The following is a 22,120-nucleotide window of genomic DNA, read 5'->3' as shown; positions in this document are numbered from 1 at the left end:
ATCTCTATTTAAAAAAGTGTGGTATACCCCAGTAAACAATAACTGTGGTTTTGCCATCCCACGGTAAAAAATCTATCATTCAGGTTTTGGTATATTTTCCGTAAAGAAAAACAGTAGTGTCTCCTGACTGTTGTGACACAAAAATATATCTGTTGAAAATAGTCTTGTGTAGGCCCGACATCCCAGTGTGGTTTCGCAGTTCCACGGGTCAAATAGCTGTACTATCCAGTTTTGGGCCTTTGGTATCTAAAAAAAAAAAAGCAGTTTGAGTGTGTTGCTCACTGTTCAGCCGCAAATATCTCTATTTAAAAAAGTGTGGTATACCCCAGTAAACAATAATTGTGGTTTTCCTCTTCCACGGTTCTAATCTACTCTTTATTACCCTTTTTCCATTGATAGTGTAAGCTATTTTACTTCATTTACAATGGGCAAAGCGCGTGGCAAGGGACTTGGAAGTGGACGTTCTGGTGATGGTTCATGCAGAGGACGGGGCCGTGGCCAAGGTGAAAATGTGCCACAACCAACAGCCACATCTTCTCGCTCCCACTTCTTGACCGAATTACTAGGGAAGCACAGAACAACACCAGTATTGAGAACTGATCAGTGTGAACAGGTTATTAATTGGATAGCAGATAATACTTCCAGTTACCTGGGCACCACCACCTCTGGTCTGTCTTCCACACGGTCAACTCTTAGTAGCCGTGAGTCTCGACCGCACACTCCTCCTCACCCTGATGCTCCTTCCTCCCACCATGCCGAGTGTCGTCAGACAGCAAGTGATCCCACACTTGGACACTCTGAAGAGCTGTTCACTGGTCCATTTCCATATTTGGGCCCCTCGCCTGATACGCTTGAAGTGGTGGAAGAGGAGATCCCATGTTGCGATGCCCAAATATTTGAACAGCCACGGCCACAGGAAGTCGATGTTGGCAATCTGTCACAAGAGGTGGACGATGACGAGACACAATTGCCAGGAAGTGAGGAGGAGGATCGTGGTGCGCAAATGGAAGAGGAGGAGGTGGTGGAGGATCTAGTAACTGACCCAACGTGGAAGGAGGACATGCAGAGTGAGGCCAGCAGCACACAAGGGGAGGGAGGCAGAGTACCCCAACAGGCAGGAAGAAGCAGTGTGGTGGCCGCAGACAGAAGGCAGGCAAGCGTTCCCCGTAACACCAACACGAGGGACGTTGCCAGTACAAGCGGTAGGTCTTCCAGAGTCTGGAATTTTTTTAAAGACTCTGCTGATAACCCCAAAAAGGCCATATGTTCCACCTGCCATGCCAGCATCAGCAGGGGTGACAAAACTACCAGCCTGACCACCACCAGCATGATCAGGCACATGGCAGCAAAGGACCCGACTTTGTGAGGCGAAACCCAGGGTCCACGACCAGTGTCAGCGGGTGTCACCACTGCTTCTTCCACTGTTGTGCGTGCAATAGAACCCCCTGTTGTGTGTGCAAGCCAATCCCCTGTCCATACTGCATGTAAAGATGCCCCCTCCTCTCAGTCTGCACTTGTTATGGCAGTTTCTCAAGAAACTGCATCAACGTCCTCGTCCACGTCCCACCGCAGCGTTCAATTGTCCATATCCCAGACCTTTGAACGAAAGCGGAAATTCGCAGCTAACGCCCCACAGGCCACAGTCCTAAATTTGCACATTTCACGACTGCTTGCGTTGGAAATGCTGCCTTTTAGGCTGGTGGAGACGGAATCCTTCCGCAATCTTATGGCGGTCGCCGTCCCTCGGTCCCCAGCCGACACTATTTTGCCCGGTGTGCCATCCCCGAACTACACAAGCACGTGTCCCAAAGCATCTGCCGTGCCCTCAACAACGCAGTTACTGGGAGAGTCCACCTGACAACGGACACGTGGACAAGTGCTTGTGGCCAGGGACGGTACATCTCTCTGACGGCACACTGGGTAAACATAGTGGAAGCCGGGACCCAGTCGGACCTTGGGACGGAACACATCCTCCCCACACCGAGGATTGCAGGCCCTATGTCAGTCAGAGTTGCCCCCACAGTGTACAGCTCCTGCGCATCCTCCTCCTCCTCCTCCTCCTCATGTTCAGCCTCCATCTCAGATATCACCACATCAGTTACAAGCTGGAAGCATTGCAGTACTGCCTCCGCCAAGCGGCAACAGGCTGTGCTGAAACTCATAAGCTTAGGTGATAAACCTCACACTGCTTGTGAGTTGTGGACAGCTGTGAAAGAGCAGGCAGATCTGTGGCTGAGACCGCTGAACCTACATCCCGGCATGGTCGTGTGTGACAATGGCCGTAACCTGGTGGCGGCTCTGAGGCGAGGTGAGATCACACACGTACCATGCCTGGCTCATGTGCTTAACCTCATGGTTCAGCGGTTTCTTAAATCGTACCCAGAGTTGCCAGATCTGCTCGTGAAAGTACGCCGCCTGTCAGCTCATTTTCGCAAGTCGGCTACAGCTTCCGCCGCCCTTGCTGTGTTGCAGCAGCGTTTGCAGCTTCCGGCACACCGACTGGTGTGTGATGTCCCCACACGTTGGAACTCTACCCTCCACATGTTGCAAAGGATTTGTGAGCAGAAGAGAGCAGTTGTGGAGTACCAGCTGCAACAAGGCCGTCAATATTCAGGTCAGACTCCACACATAAGACCTCAGGAGTGGACCTGGATGTCTGACATATGTACCATCCTGACAAACTTTGAGGAGGCCACCAAGATGGTGAGTGGCGATGACGCCATCATTAGTGTCAGCATCCCGCTTGTCTGTCTTTTGCAACGCTCTCTGCAGAGAATTAAAGAGGAGGCATTACAGCCAGAGTATGATGAGATGGAACAAGAAGCCGTAGCGGGCGATTACACACAGCCCAGCCTCATCTCATCGTGCATTGGGGGACAATGAGGGAGAGGAGGAGGAGGAAGAACAGGAGCTGCTATCATGCGTTGTAGACGGTAGTACCTGTACAAGTGTCATACCGTCGGTTCAGCGTGGGTGGCCTGAGGACAGGGGGGAGGAGGAAGAGGAGGAGGAGAGCATGGTCAGTCGTCATCTTGGTGAGGACACGGAAATCTTGCCCGTTACCAGTCTGGCACGCATGGCTGACTTTATGTTACGCTGCCTTAACCGTGACCCTCACGTTGTCAAAATGTTTGGTGACAGTCATTACTGGTTGGTGACACTTGTAGACCCCCGCTACAAGGAGAACTTTCACTCTCTTATTCCTGAGGTGGAGAGGTCTACAAAAATGGGGCAGTACCAGAAGGCCCTTGCTGCAGAACTCTTAAAAAAATTCCCATCTGAACACGCTAGCGGCAGAGGTCACAGTTCGTTGCCCAACCAAGGCATACAGGCGAGAGAGATGCAACTCCAATCCAGCAGAGACAGGGGAACACGGTCAACGTTCTGGGACAGTTTTCTGACACCCGCCCAGCTTACAGGCCCTGAGGCGCGGGGTATCCTCACAAATGGAGTGGAAAGTTTCAAAAGATGGTGAGGGAGTACCTTGCTGATCGTACCAGCGTCCTCCGTGATTCCTCTGTGCCTTTTAATTATTGGGTATCCAAGCTGGACACTTGGAATGAACTCGCTCTGTACGCCTTGGAGGTCCTGGCCTGCCCTGCCGCTAGCGTGTTATCGGAGCGTGTTTTTAGTGCCGCTGGGGGAATTATAACTGATAAGCGCACTCGCCTGTCAACTGACAATGCTGACAAGCTGACCCTTATCAAAATGAACAAGGGCTGGATTGGGCCAGACTTCTCATCACCACCAAATGACAGCAGAGTAACAAAGTCAAATCCACTGTGTTATTTCGGGAGGTGTATTCACATGCACCGCTTCCTCGTTTCGGCTGTTTAATCTTCTTCTCCTTATCCTCAGCCTCCACCACCACTATACCACCAGGGTGCCAGCATTGCAAGTTCCTCCGTCCTTATTTTTGGCAGCTTTTGCTTGCAAGGCGTAAGCAAATACTATGGGACACCCACTCCCCAATAATGGGACTTATGTTTGTAATATGCTGTACTGCATGTGACGCGCCCCCTGGGCCGTGTGTACACGTGTGTGGGATACCCGGTGCCGGGTCTCTGGGGTCTGTAGTCTCCATGGTGGTGACCGGTCCCGTGGCTCAGGCTGGTCAAACCAGTGGCAGTCTTTCTTAGGTTTTGAGGTTAATTGTCCGACTGCGCCACCCGTGGATTGCGGTCAGGGAGTACCACCGCTGCGAGGCAGACCGCTGAGGCTGGTGTTGTGTGCGCAGCAGAGAATGGGATAACTCCCCACGGGGCTTGGGGCCTTCGGTTAGCCTCCGCTCCACGACGGCGGTGCTGGTCCCTTGCTTGTGACCGAGCCTCCGGGCTTCTATGGCCAGAGGACCTGAAATCCCCTGCCGGCTGGTTTCTGCTGCTGCTGGAAAAGTCCTCACAGCCTCAGACTCCTGTGTCCGATTGTCTTCTGCCAGGGTGAGCTCTGCTCAGCTTCCAGCCCCTGGTCTTTAGCACCTAGCTCCTACAGAGCTCCTTGCTGTTACTTTCCCTTGCTCTCACTCTGACTCTGACTGTTCTCTGTTCTCTGACTCACTCAACCCCGCCCCAGATCCAGTTTATAAGGGCAGAATTCTCCCCTCCCAGGACTGGGGCAGGAGGATGTTGCATGTTTAAGGGATCCTGACCAGGAAACCTCCCACTTGCTCTCCGACGTAATATCTCTATTACTGTGGTGACCAGACCCCTGGGGTGCCACACATGGCTCTTGTAAGGGGCATTGCAGTTCCTCATAATTTTTGGAAAGCCTTCCATTCACTGCTTAGGCCAACAGTGCACGGGAGACCCAGTTGCTATAAATCGAAAAAAAGGTTTAGTTAACGCCCTCTGACCTCCATGTCATTTCCAAGGGGCATTGGAGTGGCTCGAAATTTTTGGTAGGCATTGCACTCACTGTATGCCCTATAACTGTGTAGCCGAACCGCTCCTTTTGTTACAGAAACATATCCTACAAGACATATCTGGTTGACTGGCCTGATATTGATGTGAATGGTCCCTGTTCCTCCTGCTCTCCTTTGCCACCACCTCATCCATCATTCATCACCTGAAGCTTTGTTTTAACGGGAGTCATAGAACTGGGATAGTAGCAGGAAAACATCCAGCAATCCTCGGAGGAGGTAGGATATGCGCCAAAACGCTGACCACCTCAGGACTAGCTGCTACTACATACATGCGCTTGCATTACAACAAAACAAAGCATAACATATTTCACAGGAAAAAAGATTCATTTTCATTTTTGAACGTTTTATTGTGAGCCCGTAAAAGTGGCTTAATACCTCTGACCACGTTGTTGACAGCAGTGACCTGGGGGTCAGAAATGCTTCCTGGGGCGATCCCCATGCTGTCCCCATGTCATTTGAGCACTGTCACTATCGTTTTGGGCACTTGTTAGGCTTTTAAAAGACTGCCGGGGGTGTCACCGCAAAAATGCTCGAGTCTCCCATAGACTAACATTGGGCTCGTTGCTCGGGTCGAGCACCCGAGTATCACGGCGAGCTCGGCCCGAGCTTCGAGCACCCAAGCATTTTAGTGCTCGCTCAACACTAGTTATGACCAGTATAATATAAATCAATTCTCGATGAGATGCAAAACAAAAAAACCCCAGTAAAAGTGACAATTTGCTTTTGTTTCTTCATTTCTCCCTGCAAATAAATAAGTTCATTAATTTATATGTACTCCAAAACGCTTTTATTAAAGTAAATAAATGACTAATATCCCCCACCCAAAAAAATAAGCTCATATATGAATACATCAATGGAAACATTAAAAAAAAAGTTATGTCTCTTAGAATAGGAGTACATAACTTTAATTACATTATTTTATGAAATTTGCTATAGTTGTGCAAAAGTAGTATAACAACAAAAAAATCCAGATATAATATAATTAGAATCACTGTGACCCCTAGAATTAATAGAATTAAAGGGGTGAGCCACCACTGTTCACTTCTGTCCCTATTAAATTCTAGGGGTCAGAATGATTATGGTGATATCAAATATTTGGAGGGTTTTGGAGTTTTATTGGGTTACTACTTTTGCACAATATTAACACATTTCACACTTTATCCTTCATGTTTCTATTGATGAGGTCATATTGGGGCTTGTTTTTTTGTGTGGAACGAGTCAGGTCATTGTGGGAGATGCAACATCCACTGTGAAAGTGAGTGATGCCCAAAAAACACCAGCTTAGCCCTTCAGGGTATGTGCACACTATCCGTACAGGCAGAGCTTTGAATGCAGTATACTTTACGCTGCGTCCAAAGCGCTGCACGCGGGTGACTCCGCATGTGTTCACTGAACCATGAGGATTCACCGCATCCTATACATTGCACTGATAGAATTTCTATTGCGGAGACTAGTGACTCCCTAAGTCTACAAATCCCATCCACTATGCTGTAACATCTGGCCGCTGCGGTTTGCATGCAGCTCAAATGCGTTGCGTCCAATCCAATTACTGAGCGTGTGCACATACCCTTATAGGCAACACAGGCTTTATATTCCTGGACTGCATAATCTCCATTTAAAATATATATATATATATATATATATATATATATATATATATATATATATATATATATATATGATGAAAGTATATAGCATTGTAAAATGTCAGCTAGATACCAGAACTACAAGTGGTGGTTCTGAAAAACAACGCACAAATGGAAAACCGTCTCTCTCAATTTTGGGACACAACAGCAAATATCGTCTCTGCTTCCTAAATGGCTTGATTCTGAAGGGGTTAAAGCCAATTCCGGCCATTATTGCCCCGTATAGGGTCTCCTCCAGGTATGGCCTCGGCTAACCCCCGCTGTAATGAGGACCGGCAGCGCCATTGGGAAGTGCTAGTTTAGCAATTGTTCTGAGCTGTAGATGCAGCACCCGGGCAGAGCCGGCAGTACTCACCCGGGGGGATGTGGAAGTTGGCCGGTAACTGGATGGCTGCCGGAGCCGCTTTGAGGGGGGTACCTGGCGGCGGCGTTGCTGACATCTTTGGAGCCGCTGTCACTTTCCCCAGCAGAGTGCAGACAGCAGGGGGCGCCGCTGACAACCGCCCGGCATTATCAGTGGGCTTAGCGCTGACTGACACACCGGTGTAGCTGCCGGCAAGCGCTGGTGCCAGCCCATGGCTCCCCACAGCTGTAGCGCAGGCAGCAGGGACTTGGCTGGCACTCATGGCATACAGGACTCAGCGGTCTGTGGTAGTAGTGTGCTTCACAGTGTCAGTGTTGTGTATACAGCGCCGGCACACAGCTGCTGCTTATCCCAGGGGCGCTCCCCCACAGCACGCTGCAGCCATGTTTATATAGTGCTCGCCATGTGGCGGAGGCGCCGGCTCTGAGTGAGGTAAGAATGCCGGCAGGGCGGGGCCAATAGCAAGTGACGCGCAGTGATCCCGCCTGTAGTGAGGCGTCTGCGTGCTCCAGGCTCCACAGCCCAAGTGTGGAGATAACACAGTTATGGCTGCACCACCCACAGCATGCCAGTACCAGTGGTGACAGTTTCCACAGGTACTGGAGACACTGCCTCACGTGGACCTATTCAAATCTATGGGTCTGTGCACATGTCAGTGCTTTCCCACAGACCGTGTGTCCGTGTGCTCCACACGTAGACAGGTCCGCACACTGCACGGTCCGCAAAATGTCCTACGCTGAACAAAAGTGTGACACATATCGGCACCTGGGAATCAGTGTACAGTTAGCACTGTTCACAAGCACCAGGTGCTGAACGCTCCCCTCATCATTGTCCCTTCCTTGCGCTAGCACAAGCAAGGAACAATGTTGGGAGTAGTAGTCTGGTCCCGCAATATCTGTGTGTAAAAATAAGAATAATATAATAAAATCTTTGTACTCACCTGTCCGGAGAGGTCCCCCGATGTAATCTTCTGACCGCTGACGCCAAGGTGAATGACTCGGTCCAGCGAGCGGGGCCCTGCATTGAGCAGAGCTCACTGAGTGACAGGACACCGCTCCTGAGCTCAGCGCAGCTCCAGAGCCCGCTGGAGGCGACTCATTCTCCTTGGCTACTCGACGTCAACAGTCAGAGGATTACAAGGAGAGATGAGCAAACGTTTTCATGTTCGGGTTCGGCAAATAAACCCGAACTTCAAAAAAATGTTCGTTTTCAGACTCCCGAATCTGAACAAGGCCCAGAACATCCCTGGTTTCCCGCTGTCATCTGCATGACAGCGCGGGAATCAAGGGCTGTGACCAGCGGTAAGATTGCTACCACCAGTCACAGTGCTGCGGGATCATTCTGACAGCTGTGACAGTGACTCGCGGTAAAAAGCTTACCACGGGTCACAAGCGCCGGCTGATGGGAATACTACCCCCATCATCCGGCGCCTGCTGTCACTGTACACAAGCTGCGCAACCGCCGCTGATGGAAGAAGTAATCTCTCATCAGTGAAAGTAAAAAAAAAAAAGTTACAATAAATAAATTATTATTTAAATAAAAATAATAAACACATTATACTCACCTACCACTTACCTAAACCTTAACCCCAATGTTCTCGTCCCCTGTATAAAATAAAAAACATATACTCACCTTACAGCTAATCCCCGAAGCTCATGTGACCTGCAATAAAGATAAAATAATAGACCACCATATTTCTCACTTGTCCGCCGTAGTCCATATACCGAGTGTCCCACGATGATCTCACTGATAGCACAGCCACATCCGGAGATGTGGCCGTCCTATCAGGCAGCCGGCGATACACTGACAGGAGCTCTATGGCTCCCACAGTGTATCGTGAGAAGCTGCCGGCACTGAGGTCACCGGAGTTCAAACAGCTGATGATCAGCTGAGCACTCCGGGATCTCATTCATGGCATTAGTGCAGTGTGGGAATTTTCCCACGCAACACTGATGTCGTAAGTGAGGTCCTGGAGCTCTCAGCTGATCATAAGCTGTTTTAACTCCAGTGACCTCAGCAGCGCAGCACTATACACTAACAGGAGTGGTTACACTCCTGTCAATGTATACAGTGCTGTCTTCTACAGCAGTGACATCAGTGATTGCTGATGTGGCTGCTGTAGAAGTGACCCTGATCGCCGTGGGACACTGGGATTACGTCATGACGGTGGACAGGTGAGGGATACTGTTGTTTATTATTTTTGGTTTCTTACAGGAGACAAGGGATTCGGGGACTGGACGTTAGGTGAGTATACGGTGTTTTTTATTTTTAAATAAATTATTAAAACTGTGTTGAATTTTATTTAAATAAAAGACTTTATTCTGGCTGTGTCTTTATTGAAAAAACGTCTTAAACCTTACTAAGGGGTTAGTAATGGTGTTGTCTTAAAGACACCTCTCCATTACTAACCTGGGCTTCATGTCAGCCGCCAATACAAGGAAGACATGAACCCCACCCTTTTACCCCACTCGCCACACGGCAGTGGGAAGAGAAGAGGCTAAGCTCCATAATTGGCGCATCTTATGGATGCGCCATTTCTGGGGCGGCTGAGGACTGATATTATGAGCCTCGGAGGGGGCCAGGATCCATGGTCCCTTCCATGGCTATTAATATCAGCTCACAGCTGTCTGTTTAGCCTTTGCTGGTTAGATTTTATTAGGGGACCCTACATAAAAAGAATTCTGAGGTTTCCCTATAATCTAGCCAGTAAAGACTAAGCAAACAGCTGTGAACTGTTATTAATAGCCAGGGAACATCTTTGGTTAATGGCCCCTCCCCGGCTAGTAATATCAGCCGCCAGCGGTCGGCTTTACCTCTGCTGGTTAATAAAATTACGGGGAACCCCAAGCAATTTTTTTTGGAGAAATGTAATAATTTATTAATAAATTACATGAACACTAAGGTACACACGCAAAGCACTGATTACATATCTCACATATTTATATCTATCTGTATATCTATCTATTATCTATCTATCAATCTGTATATCTATCTATATATCTAGCTATCAATCTATCTATCTATCTATCTATCTATCTATCCATATACAGTACAGATCAAAAGTTTGGACACACCTTCTCATTTAAAGGTTTTTCTGTATTTTCTTGACTTTGAAAATTGTACATTCACACTGAAGGCATCAAAACTATGAATTAACACATGTGGAATTATATACTTAACAAAAAAGTGTGAAACAACTGAAAATATGTCTTATATTCTAGGTTCTTCAAAGTAGCCACCTTTTGCTTTGATGACTGCTTTGCACACTCTTGGCATTCTCTTGATGAGCTTCAAGAGGTAGTCACCGGAAATGGTCTTCCAACAATCTTGAAGGAGTTCCCAGAGATGCTTAGCACTTGTTGTCCCTTTTGCCTTCACTCTGCGGTCCAGCTCACCCCAAACCATCTCGATTGGGTTCAGGTCTGGTGACTGTGGAGGCGAGGTCATCTGGCATAGCACCCCATCGCTCTCCTTCTTGGTCAAATAGCCCTTACACAGCCTGGCGATGTGTTTGGGGTCATTGTCCTGTTGAAAAATAAATGATGGTCCAACTAAACGCAAACCGGATGGAATAGCATGCCGCTGCAAGATGCTGTGGTAGTCATGCTGGTTCAGTATGCCTTCAATTTTGAATAAATCCCCAACAGTGTCACCAGCAAAGCACCCCCACACCATCACACCTCCTCCTCCATGCTTCACGGTGGGAACCAGGCATGTAGAATCCATCCGTTCACCTTTTCTGCGTCGCACAAAGACATGGTGGTTGGAACCAAAGATCTCAAATTTGGACTCATCAGAACAAAGCACAGATTTCCACTGGTCTAATGTCCATTCCTTGTGTTCTTTAGGTCAAACAAGTCTCTTCTGCTTGTTGCCTGTCCTTAGCAGTGGTTTCCTAGCAGCTATTTTACCATGAAGGCCTGCTGCACAAAGTCTCCTCTTAACAGTTGTTGAAGAGATGTGTCTGCTGCGCTGCTAGAACTCTGTGTGGCATTGACCTGGTCTCTAATCTGAGCTGCTGTTAACCTGCGATTTCTGAGGCTGGTGACTCGGATAAACTTATCCTCACAAGCAGAGGTGACTCTTGGTCTTCCTTTCCTGGGGCGGTCCTCATGTGAGCCAGTTTCTTTGTAGCACTTGATGGTTTTTGCAACTGCACTTGGGGACACTTTCAAAGTTTGCCCAATTTTTCAGACTGACTGACCTTCAATTCTTAAAGTAATGATGGCCACTCGTTTTTCTTTACTTGGCTGCTTTTTTCTTGCCATAATACAAATTCTAACAGTCTATTCAGTAGGACTATCAGCTGTGTATCCACCTGACTTCTGCACAACACAACTGATGGTCCCAACCCCATTTATAAGGAAAGAAATCCCACTTATTAAACCTGACAGGGCACACCTGTGAAGTGAAAACCATTTCCGGTGACTACCTCTTGAAGCTCATCAAGAGAATGCCAAGAGTGTGCAAAGCAGTCATCAAAGCAAAAGGTGGCTACTTTGAAGAACCTAGAATATAAGACATATTTTCAGTTGTTTCACACTTTTTTTGTTAAGTATATAATTCCACATGTGTTAATTCATAGTCTTGATGCCTTCAGTGTGAATGTACAATTTTCAAAGTCATGAAAATACAGAAAAATCTTTAAATGAGAAGGTGTGTCCAAACTTTTGGTCTGTACTGTATCTGTCTATCCATATATCTATGTATCCATATATCTATCTTATCTATCAGTCTATCTTTCTATTATTTATCTATTATCTATCTATCTCCATATCTATCTATCTATCTATCTATCTATCTATATATCTATCTATCTATCTATCTCTCTATCTATCTATCCATTCAGCTATCTATCTATGTATCTATCTATTTATCTATATAGATATATGAATAGAGAGATGATAGATGAATAGATAGATACAGTATATGGATAGTGTAAGGTGGCTAATGTTCGCGTAGTCGATGGGAGGTATGTATCACAGAGATGGCTGGTCTCTGTGATGTAACCCCGAGTATTTCTCTAGAGCACGCCTGCACTAAGAGGACTAATTGTTGCACCTGGGAGACGGGTTACGGGGTGCTAGGAGAGAATGGACAGGTCCAGCAACCCACATGCCTCACCTCTGGGTGTGGTTGTCCAACCTATATAATGGAGGCTGTTGTTTGGCACATGGTCTGTGTGCTTGGAGGGAGAAGGCCCCCTGTGTATGTTTTGTCTCCAGACCGAGCCAGGACACTGGACGCTACACCAGGCTGTGTGACCACAGCGCTGGAACTTTGATAAAAGGACTGATATCTTTGTTTTGCCTACACCAAAGGCTGTTTTGTTTGCGTTTTCCTTTTGAATGGTTTATGAAGCTAATAAACCATTATGAATATTTAAAGGAACATGCCTCCTGTGTGCCTCAAACCACACCTGAGTGAGTACCATCCCTACAATAGATAATAGATAGATATATAGATAAATAGATATACAGATATATGGATAGATAGACAGATTGATAATAGATAAATAGATACATAATAGATACATAGATATATGGATAGCTAGATAGATAATAGATAGACTGATAGATAATTAGGTAGATAATCGATAAATATATATGTGGATAGACAGATAATAGATAGATAAATAGATAGAGATATGGATAGACAGATATACAGATAGATAGAAAATAGATATACAGATAGATATAAATATGTGAGATATATATAATCAGTGTTTTGCATGTGTACCTTACTGTTCATGTAATTTATCAATAAATGATTACATTTCTGAAAAAAAAAAAGGCGTGGGGTCTCCGTAATTGTATTAACCAACAGAGGAAAGCGGACAGCTGGGGCTGATGGTTTTTAGCCTGGGAAGGGGGTAATACCCATGGAGCTTCCCAGGCTACTTAATATCAACCTCCAGCTGTATACTTAGCCTTTACTGGCTATTAAAATGGGGCACCCCAAACAAAATTGAGTGGGGTCCCCCCCTATTTTAACAGCCAGCAAAGGCTAAACAGATTGCTGGGGGCTGATATTAATAGCCTAGGAAGGGGCCATGAATATTGGCCCCCTTCCAGACTACAAATACCAGTCCTTAGGCGCCCCAAAAATAGTGCATCCATAAGATGCGCCAATTCTGGCACATTATTATTATTATTTATTATTAACGCCATTAATTCCATGGCACTTTACGTGTTTAAAAGGGGTATACATCGCAAACAACAAGTACAATAATTTGAACGAAAACGAGTCAGTGACTGGTACAGGAGGAGAGAGGGCCCTGCCCGCGAGGGCTCACAATCTACAAGGGATAGGTGAGGATCCAGTAGGTGAGGGTAGAGCTGGTCGTGCAGCGGTATGGTGGAGTGAGGGTTACTGCACGTTGTAGACTTGCCAGAAGAGGTGGGTCTTCAGGTTCCTTTTGAAGGTTTCCACGGTAGGTGAGAGTCTGATGTGTTGGGGTATAGAGTTCCAGAGTAGGGGGGATGCACAGGAGAAATCTTCTATGCGATTGTGGAAAGAGGTGATAAGAGGGGAGTAGAGAAGGAGATCTTGTGAGGATCGGAGGTTGTGTGCAGTTAAGTACCGGGAGACTAGGTCACAGATGTATGGAGGAGACAGGTTGTGGATGGCTTCGTATGCTGTGGTTAGGGTTTTGAACTGGAGTCTCTGGGCAATGGGGAGTCAGTGAAGAGATTGATAGAGAGGAGAGGCTGGGGAATTGCAGGAAGACAGGTGGATTAGTCGGGCAGCAGATTTTAGGATAGATTGGAGGGGTGCAAGAGTGGTAGAAGGGAGGCCACAGAGCAGGAGGTTGCAGTAGTCGAGGAGGGAGATGAGGGCATGTACTAGTGTTTTTGCAGATTCGTGATTGAGAAATGTGCGGATCTGGGAAATATTTTTGAGCTGGAGTCGGCAGGAAGTGGAAAGGGCTTGGATATGAGGTTTGAAGAAGAGATCAGAGTCAAGGGTTACCCCGAGGCAGCGAGCTTGTGGGACTGGGGAGAGTGGACAGCCATTTACTTTTTGACTTTGATAGATAGGTCAGATGGGAGGGTTGAGCGAGATGGTGGAAAGATGATGAATTCAGTTTTATCCATATTAAGTTTTAAGAATCTAGCAGAGAAGAAAGATGAAATAGCTGACAGGCAGTGTGGGATTCTGGTTAGTAAGGAGGTGATGTCAAGTCCAGAGAGGTAGATCTGTGTGTCGTCAGCATAGAGGTGACACTGAAAGCCGTGAGACTCTATGAGCTGTCCCAAGCCGAAGGTGTAGATGCAGAAGAGCAGGGGTCCTAGAACTGAGCCTTGTGGAACAACAACGGATAGGGGGCGAGGTGAGGAAGTGGTGTGTGAGTGGGAGATGCTGAATTTCCGGTCTGTTAGGTATGAGGAGATCCAAGATAGCCCCAAGTCTGTGATGCCAAGAGATGAGAGAGTCTGTAGTAGGAGGGAATGGTCTAATGTGTCAAAGGCAGATGACAGGTCCAGAAGGAGAAGGACAGAGTAGTGTCACTTGGATTTGGTGGTCAGTAGGTCGTTGGTGACTTTACTCAGGGCAGTTTCAGTAGAATGGTGCGGTCAGAAGCCAGATTGGAGGTGGTCAAAGAAGGAGCAGGGGGAGCCTTGCTCTGCCCATTGCCCTGTGGTGATGGCAAGTGGGGTTATAGGGCTGGGGTTGATTTCAGCTTATAATGCAAGCTGACATCAAGCCCAGTTTAGTAATGGAGAGGCGTCTATAAGACGCCCCCATTACTAACCACATAGTGAAATTGAAATGTTAAAAAAAACACCCACACCCAGAATAAAATATTTTATTTGAAATAACGACACAGACTCCTTTAATATTCTTAATTAAACCCTACTTACCATTTTGCCCATTCCCTCAGAATCCATTGTCACCTGTAATAAAAATAAAATAATAAACCAACCTCATCCTCATCTTTCCGACGTGAAGAACATAATCCATGGATGAGCCATTTCTGGGGCAGTTGAGGGCTGGTGTTTGTAGTCTGGGAGGGGGCCAATATTTATGGCCCCTTCCTAGGCTATTAATATCAGCCCCAAGCTGTCAGTCTAGCCTTTGCTGGCTGTTAAAATAGGGGGACCCAACGTCAAATTTTCTTTGGGGTCCCCCATTTTAATAGCCAGTAAAGGCTAAGTATACAGCTGGGCGCTGATATTAGTAGCCTGGGAAGCTCCATGGGTATTACCCCCTTCCCAGGCTAAAAACATCAGCCCCAGCTGTCTGCTTTCCCTCTGCTGGTTAATAAAATTACGGGGGACCCCACACCATTTTTTTTTTTAAGAAATGTAATCATTTATTAATAAAATACATGACTAGTAAGGTGCACACGTAAAGCACTAATTATATAGCTCACATATTTATATCTATCTGCATATCTATCTATTATCTATATATCTAGCTATCCATATACAGGTGCTTCTCACAAAATTAGAATATCATCAAAAAGTTAATTTATTTCACTTCTTCAATACAAAAAGTGAACCTCATATATTATATGGAGTCATTTCAAACAGGGTGATGTCTTTCAAGTGTTTATTTCTGTTAATGTTGATGATTATGGCTTACAGCCAATGAAAACACAAGTCATTATCTCAGTAAATTACCATAGAATAATTAACAAAAGACACCTGCAAAGGCTTCCTATGCGTTTTAAAAAGGTCCCTTAGTCTGTTTCAGTAGGCTCCACAATCATGGAGAAGACTGCTGACTTGACAGATGTCCAGAAGGCAGTCATTGACACACTCCACAAGGAGGGTAAGCCACAAAAGGTCATTGCTAAAGAAGCTGGCTGTTCAGAGTGCTGTATTCAACAATATTAATGGAAAGTTGAGTGGAAGGAAAAATTGTGGTAGAAAAAGGTGAACAAGCAACCGGGATAACCGCAGCCTTGAAAGAATTGTTAAGAAAAGGCCATTCAAAAGTTTGGGGGAGATTCACAAGGAGTGGACTACTGCTGGAGTCATCCAGGACATGGACTACAAGTGTCGCATTCCTTGTTTTAAGCCACTCATGACCAATAGACGACACCAACAGCGTCTTACCTGGGCCAAGGAGAAAAAGACCTGGACTGTTGCTCAGTGGTCCAAGGTGTTGTTTTCAGATGAAAGTAAATTTTGCATTTCATTTGGAAATCAAGGTCCCAGAGTCTGGAGGAAGAGTGGAGAGGCCTCAATCCAAGCTTCTTGAGGTCTAGTGTGAAGTTTCCACAATCAGTGATGGTTTGGGGAGCCATATCATCTGCTGGTGTAGGTCCACTGTGTTTTATCAAGACCAAAGTCAGCGCAGCCATCTACCAGGAAATTTTAAAGCACTTCATGCTTCCCTCTGCTAACAAGCTTTTTGGATATGGAAATTTCATTCTCCAGCAGGACTTGGCACCTGTCCACACTGCCAAAAGTACCAATACCTGGTTTAAAAACAACAGTATGACTGTGTTTGATTGGCCAGCAAACTCGCCTGACCTTAAGAGGTCAAGAGGAAGATGAGAGACACCAGACCCAACAATGCAGACGAGCTGAAGGCTGCTATCAAAGCAACCTGGGCTTCCATAACACCTCAGCAGTGCCACAGGCTGATCGCCTCCATGCCACGCCGCATTGATGCAGTAATTGATGCAAAAGGAGCCCCGACCAAGTATTGAGTGCATTTACTGAACATACATTTCAGTAGGCTAACATTTCGGATTTTAACAACATTTTTCAAGTCGTTATAAAGTATTCTAATTTACCCTACCATCATTATATATAAATGTAAAGCAAAGTTGCATAATAAATATAGGGTACTTACTTGATAAAAAATAGTTCACTAAGTACCCTATATTTATTATGCAACTTTGCTTTACATTTATATATAATGATGGTAGGGTATGAGATATATTTTTGTCTTTTGTCTTTTGTAGGTTTTGTTTCTTTTTTGCTAGTGTGAACATGCTCCTATTTCTTGCATGTCTACCATCTTAGACCTCAGTTCACATTGCCTGGTTTTTTGTCTTGTTTGCATTCTGTGCAATTTAAGGGTGTGGCATCCCCTTTGTTGAGCTGACTGGTATATATGTAGCTTACCACGGGCCTGGGTGGTCTGGAGTTGGGACCCGGTCCTATTTGTCTACCCTTTTATATGCATTACTTCAACTTTGATATACAGTAAGGTTTTTAATATAGGCAGTATAGGTACCGTCCCAATTTAGGGTCACCTTGCCGCTGGTGGGACGGCTTGTATACTTTTTTTGATCAAAAATAGTTCACTAAGTACCCTATATTTATTATGCAACTTTGCTTTACATTTATATATAATGATGGTAGGGTATGAGATATATTTTTGTCTTTTGTAGGTTTTGTTTCTTTTTTGCTAGTGTGAACATGCTCCTATTTCTTGCATGTCTACCATCTTAGACCTCAGTTCACATTGCCTGGTTTTTTGTCTTGTTTGCATTCTGTGCAATTTAAGGGTGTGGCATCCCCTTTGTTGAGCTGACTGGTATATATGTAGCTTACCACGGGCCTGGGTGGTCTGGAGTTGGGACCCGGTCCTATTTGTCTACCCTTTTATATGCATTACTTCAACTTTGATATACAGTAAGGTTTTTAATATAGGCAGTATAGGTACCGTCCCAATTTAGGGTCACCTTGCCGCTGGTGGGACGGCTTGTATACTTTTTTTGATCAAAAATAGTTCACTAAGTACCCTATATTTATTATGCAACTTTGCTTTACATTTATATATAATGATGGTAGGGTATGAGATATATTTTTGTCTTTTGTAGGTTTTGTTTCTTTTTTGCTAGTGTGAACATGCTCCTATTTCTTGCATGTCTACCATCTTAGACCTCAGTTCACATTGCCTGTTTTTTTGTGGTGTCAGACCATGCCCCACTAAGGTGGATGTGTGAGAAGAAGGGGAACAATGCTCGAGTGACCAGGTGGTTCCTAGCTCTTCAGGAGTTGAGCTTCCAGGTAGCGCATAGGCCTGGGAAACTGCATGGCAATGCTGACGTATTGTCAAGGGTTCACTGTATGTTAGCGGAGGGTTCCGAGCCTCCCGGCTTTGGGCAGAGTGGGGGTATGTAACTTTGTTGTAAGGTTGGTAGCTTCAGTGATGTAAAACCGGGAAGGCATGCTTAATAGGACGTATCAGGGCTGGTTTTTACGGCAGTCATAAGAGACAGGTGGGATTGGCTGCTCACATCCCCACCCCAGGGTGTGTATAAAATTGAGACCGAGTGTCTCATTCAGTGTCTGTGGCTGGAGGTGGGGAGACTTCCAGAGTGTCTGTGCTACAGGACACTGACTGTGAGCGGGCGATCCCGCAGTATTGTATGGACTAGTTACTTTCCTGTTTTGTTACTTTGTGCCGGAAAAGGCTGTCATTTGTTTACCTTGCAAGGGCGGTTTATGAGGCCTGAATAAACCTGTCTTGAGTCAGTTTCTTAAAAATGTCCCTGTGCCTACCTCAAAAGCAGCTGAGTGAGTACCAAACCCTACAATTGGTGCTAGAAGCATGGGCACAAATCCCAAGGGGCAATGTGACTGCTACAGGAAACCGTTTATGTCCTGGGTGAAGACCGCCAGCCAGCCAGGGACATCCACCAGCATGGAGGAGCTGATAAAGCAACTCGTGCAGGCTAATCTCCAGCAGTATCAACAGCAGCAGCAGCGGCAACAGCAGCAGGTGCAGCAGCAGCAGCAGATGCAGCAACTACAGCACAAGCAGCAGATGGAGCTCCTGGCCGAGGTGATCCATGGCAGGACATCCACTCCACCCCCAACTCCAGGTGATGACTCTCACGTGAGGAAGACTGTAAGAAGAGCATTACAAAAGATGACCCCGGGTGATGACGTCGTGGCATTCCTGACGGTCTTTCAGAGGGTGGCAGAGGGGGAGAAATTGCCTCCGGAGCAGTGGGCAGTGGTTTTGGCGCCATATTTAACAGGCGCGCCGCAGAAAGCCTATTATGACTTAGCCTTGCAGGACGCAAAAGAGTATGCCAAATTAAAAACGGAGATCTTGGCGCGCTTGGGAGTGACTCTGGCTGTCAGGGCGCAACGGGTGCACCACTGGGCCTATTGTAGTGACAAATTTTCCCGGTCCCAAATGTTCGACCTCCTATACCTGTGTCATGCAGGGTGTGGGAAAGACTTAGTGCAACACAGAGGGAAGAGAGAAAATGAGCCCAGACACTAGGGAAAGGGGGGAGTGGAGACCTCCTTGTCTGGTCTAGGGTCACCTCGTCTCAACTACCATCCCTATATTGGCTCCTCACCAATCGTCCCACACGTGCCTCGCCCTGACTTTCCCTGGCGTATGGCTAAGGCTAGGAAGGGAGGAGATGAGCACTAGTCGATCTCAACTAAACTCTATAGACAACAAGGGTAGACAAACAGAGGGGAAATTGCTTAGCTTTAGATGGCTCCAGCCAAATGCGCACATGGCCTCAAGCTCCAGAGAGAACGAAGTACTGCTCCTGCTAAAGCCTCACAAGTAGTAATGAATATCGCCGGCACCTCCCACTGAAACACAGCAGGTATTTATACACCCAGTCAGGGTGTTAATTAGCCAGAGGGAGGTAGCCACTGGGTCCTAGAGACAGCCTCTAAGAAGATGTCTGTGATGCCAAACGTAGAGATCTCCTGCAACCAACTGCAGGGCGACTGTCTGTCACCTCTGACACACCCGTGACAACCAGGTCCAAAAGTGGTTGCAACCTGAAAGGGGGCAGACACCCAAAAGAGGGGAGCTAGAGCCACACCTGGGGGCGTCCTAGAGCTCAGGAGGGGTCTGAGTTGCTGCCAAAGGTCCTTCCCCATAGCACAGTATGTTGGAGATGTCACACCCCAGGTCACATAGCCGCCCATTGCCCCATGATCAACGAGCCAATGGACTGTAGCGCAGGACGGCGCTGTACGTACTTTGCATATCCAGCCTGCATTGCTGTTCCTCAACCAAGCGAGGCATAGCAGGCATGACTCGTATCAGTAAATGGAGTGCAAGTGACTGCTGTGTTAGACTCGGGGAGTTTGGTAACCCTAGTGGGGGCCACAGTTCCCCATCAGCTGGTTACGGGAAAAAAGGTTGCCGTCCGTTGTATCCATGGGGATGCTAAGGACTGCCCTGTGGCCCGAGTGGTCATAGACACAAACTGTGACGCCGAGTCCAATGAGGTGGGCATAGTCAAGGACCTATTGCACCCTGTTATAATAGGGCGGGACTTTGCTTTGTTTTGGGACTTGTGGGAGAAACGGAGGAAGCCAGGTTGTCCAGACAACAACCAGGTCGCTCCTGAAGAAACCTCATTACAGGCCCCCTCTGACGACAGGTTTCCTTTTTGTGTACTTGTTGAGGATGAGGATGAGGGTGAGGCAGCATCCCCAGAGGCCAACATCCTTGAGCTGGAGAGGTCCTGGGGAAACTTTGGAACTGCCCAGCTCAGAGTCTTGACTCTAAAAGGGGCATTTGGTAATGTCACTGTCCTGAATGGTGTTGCTCAAGAGACGGAGGCTGACACCTGATATCAGCACTTTGCTGTAAATGGGGAGTTACTATATCGGGTCACCAGGCTCAGAGGGGAGGTAATCGAGCAGTTACTAGTGCCAGGGCTGTACAGATGCAGGGTGTTAGATATGGCCCATAGACATGTGTTGGGTGGTCATGTGGGGGTAGAGAAAACTCAGGAAAGGATCCACCAAAGGTTCTATTGGCCAGGTTGTCACCGAGAAATTGTAAATTTCCAACTGACTTCCCCGGTGGCCCACTTCCGGAGCCCCTTAGTGCCATTGCCAATCATTGAGGTGCCATTTGATCGCATAGCCATGGATCTAGTGGGACCCCTGGTCAAATCCGCCAGAGAACATCAGTATATCCTGGTGGTACTGGACTATGCTACACTGTATCTGGAGGCCGTACCACTACGTAACTCCTCTGTCAAATGTATAGCCCGGGAGTTGGTCCATGGAGCTTCGGCGTCTCTGTCTCCTGCCAGGCAGAGACGCCGTCCCTCTCACCTCCCCGCTCCCCACGCGGCGTCCTCCTGCGCTCCTCTTCCTGCTGCTGCCGGCGCGCGCAGCTTCCCGGGCACTGTGCTTAGGGCGCGCGCACGCCCTCCCTCTCTCTTAAAGGGTCCGCGTGCGTCGTCCTAAGGAGTCCCCGGCCAATAGAGGGTCCTCCCATATATAAGGCACCTCCTCCAAAATGGAGGTGCCCGAGCAAAAGTTGATGCACAGCATATTTACCTCTGCTTCAACCCTCAGGTCCAGTTGCCAGCCTGACTACTGTTCCAGTCCGCCAGTCTGACTACTCTCCAGCCCGACAGTCTGCCTTCCGTTCAACCCGCCAGTCTGTCTATGGGCAAGTCCGCCTGCTTACCAGGAAACACCTGCCAGTTACCTGCCTGCTACCTGCCGTGCCTGATAGCCCGCTCACCTGGAAGCACTCGCCTGTTACCTGCCTGTTACCTGCTAGCCTACCTAGAGGCTCTGCCGTCACTTGCTGTGACCACCCGCCTGCTAACCTAGAGACTTCTTCCTGCTTGGCTGTCACTTGCCGTAGCCTACCTGGAGGCTCCTGCTGTCACTTGCCGTGACTACCTGTTTGTTAACCTAGAGACTTCAACCTGCTCTGCCGTCACGTTCCGTGACCACCTGTCAACTATCCAGAGACTTCTGCCTGCTTGTTGTGTCCATCCGCTATACCGGTCAGTCCCAGTCTGCTGACCCGTGGGAGCCACCTGCTCTCTTACAAGGTCGTCCCCAGAGTAGCACCTGGTCCCTCTGCTCGGTCCCTCCTTGGTCACGGAGTCGTTAGCCGCCATACGACCAGGGTCGGTCTGAGTTGATACTTAGTTACGCCCCTCTGGGTCCCTCCTTGCACCGCGGCACAGAGGTTCCACCACCCGGATCTGTAACATTTTGTTCGGGCCATGGAACCCGGTGGCACCCAAGCTCCCTCGCTCTCTGACCTATACCAGGAGGTGTCCCGTCAGAGATCCCAACAGGAAACCATCCTGAACTTCCTGCGGAGTGTCAACTCCTGCCTGGACACACTGCCTGTCCCTCCTGCGTCCACCTCGAGTTGTACGACTCCCGCTCCGGCAGCGCCGCTGCCCACCAATACCATGGCATCCAGCCCCGGTCCCCGGCTTTCTGCACCTCCTCGTTTTGGTAGCGACCCCGC

The 22,120-nt window shown here is 47.6% G+C and overlaps 1 protein-coding gene across 1 annotated transcript in view; it reads right to left on the bottom strand.

The window, feature by feature from the left end:
* The window catches only part of TAF4B (TATA-box binding protein associated factor 4b), a 147,520-nt gene extending 127,605 nt beyond the window's left edge, over positions 1-19,915 (bottom strand). Inside the window, exon 1 of the mRNA XM_073676958.1 lies at positions 19,861-19,915. Coding sequence (XP_073533059.1) covers positions 19,861-19,915 — 55 coding nt within the window. The remainder of the gene's footprint in view (positions 1-19,860) is intronic.
* Positions 19,916-22,120: the final 2,205 nt, after the last annotated feature.

Source organism: Phyllobates terribilis, unplaced genomic scaffold, assembly GCF_046119375.1.
Source record: "Phyllobates terribilis strain yellow unplaced genomic scaffold, ASM4611937v1 Scaffold_4__5_contigs__length_816908805, whole genome shotgun sequence".
Lineage (NCBI taxonomy): Eukaryota > Metazoa > Chordata > Amphibia > Anura > Dendrobatidae > Phyllobates > Phyllobates terribilis.
Note: the sequence above shows the minus strand (reverse complement) of the source record. Positions and strands in the feature narration are given on the sequence as shown.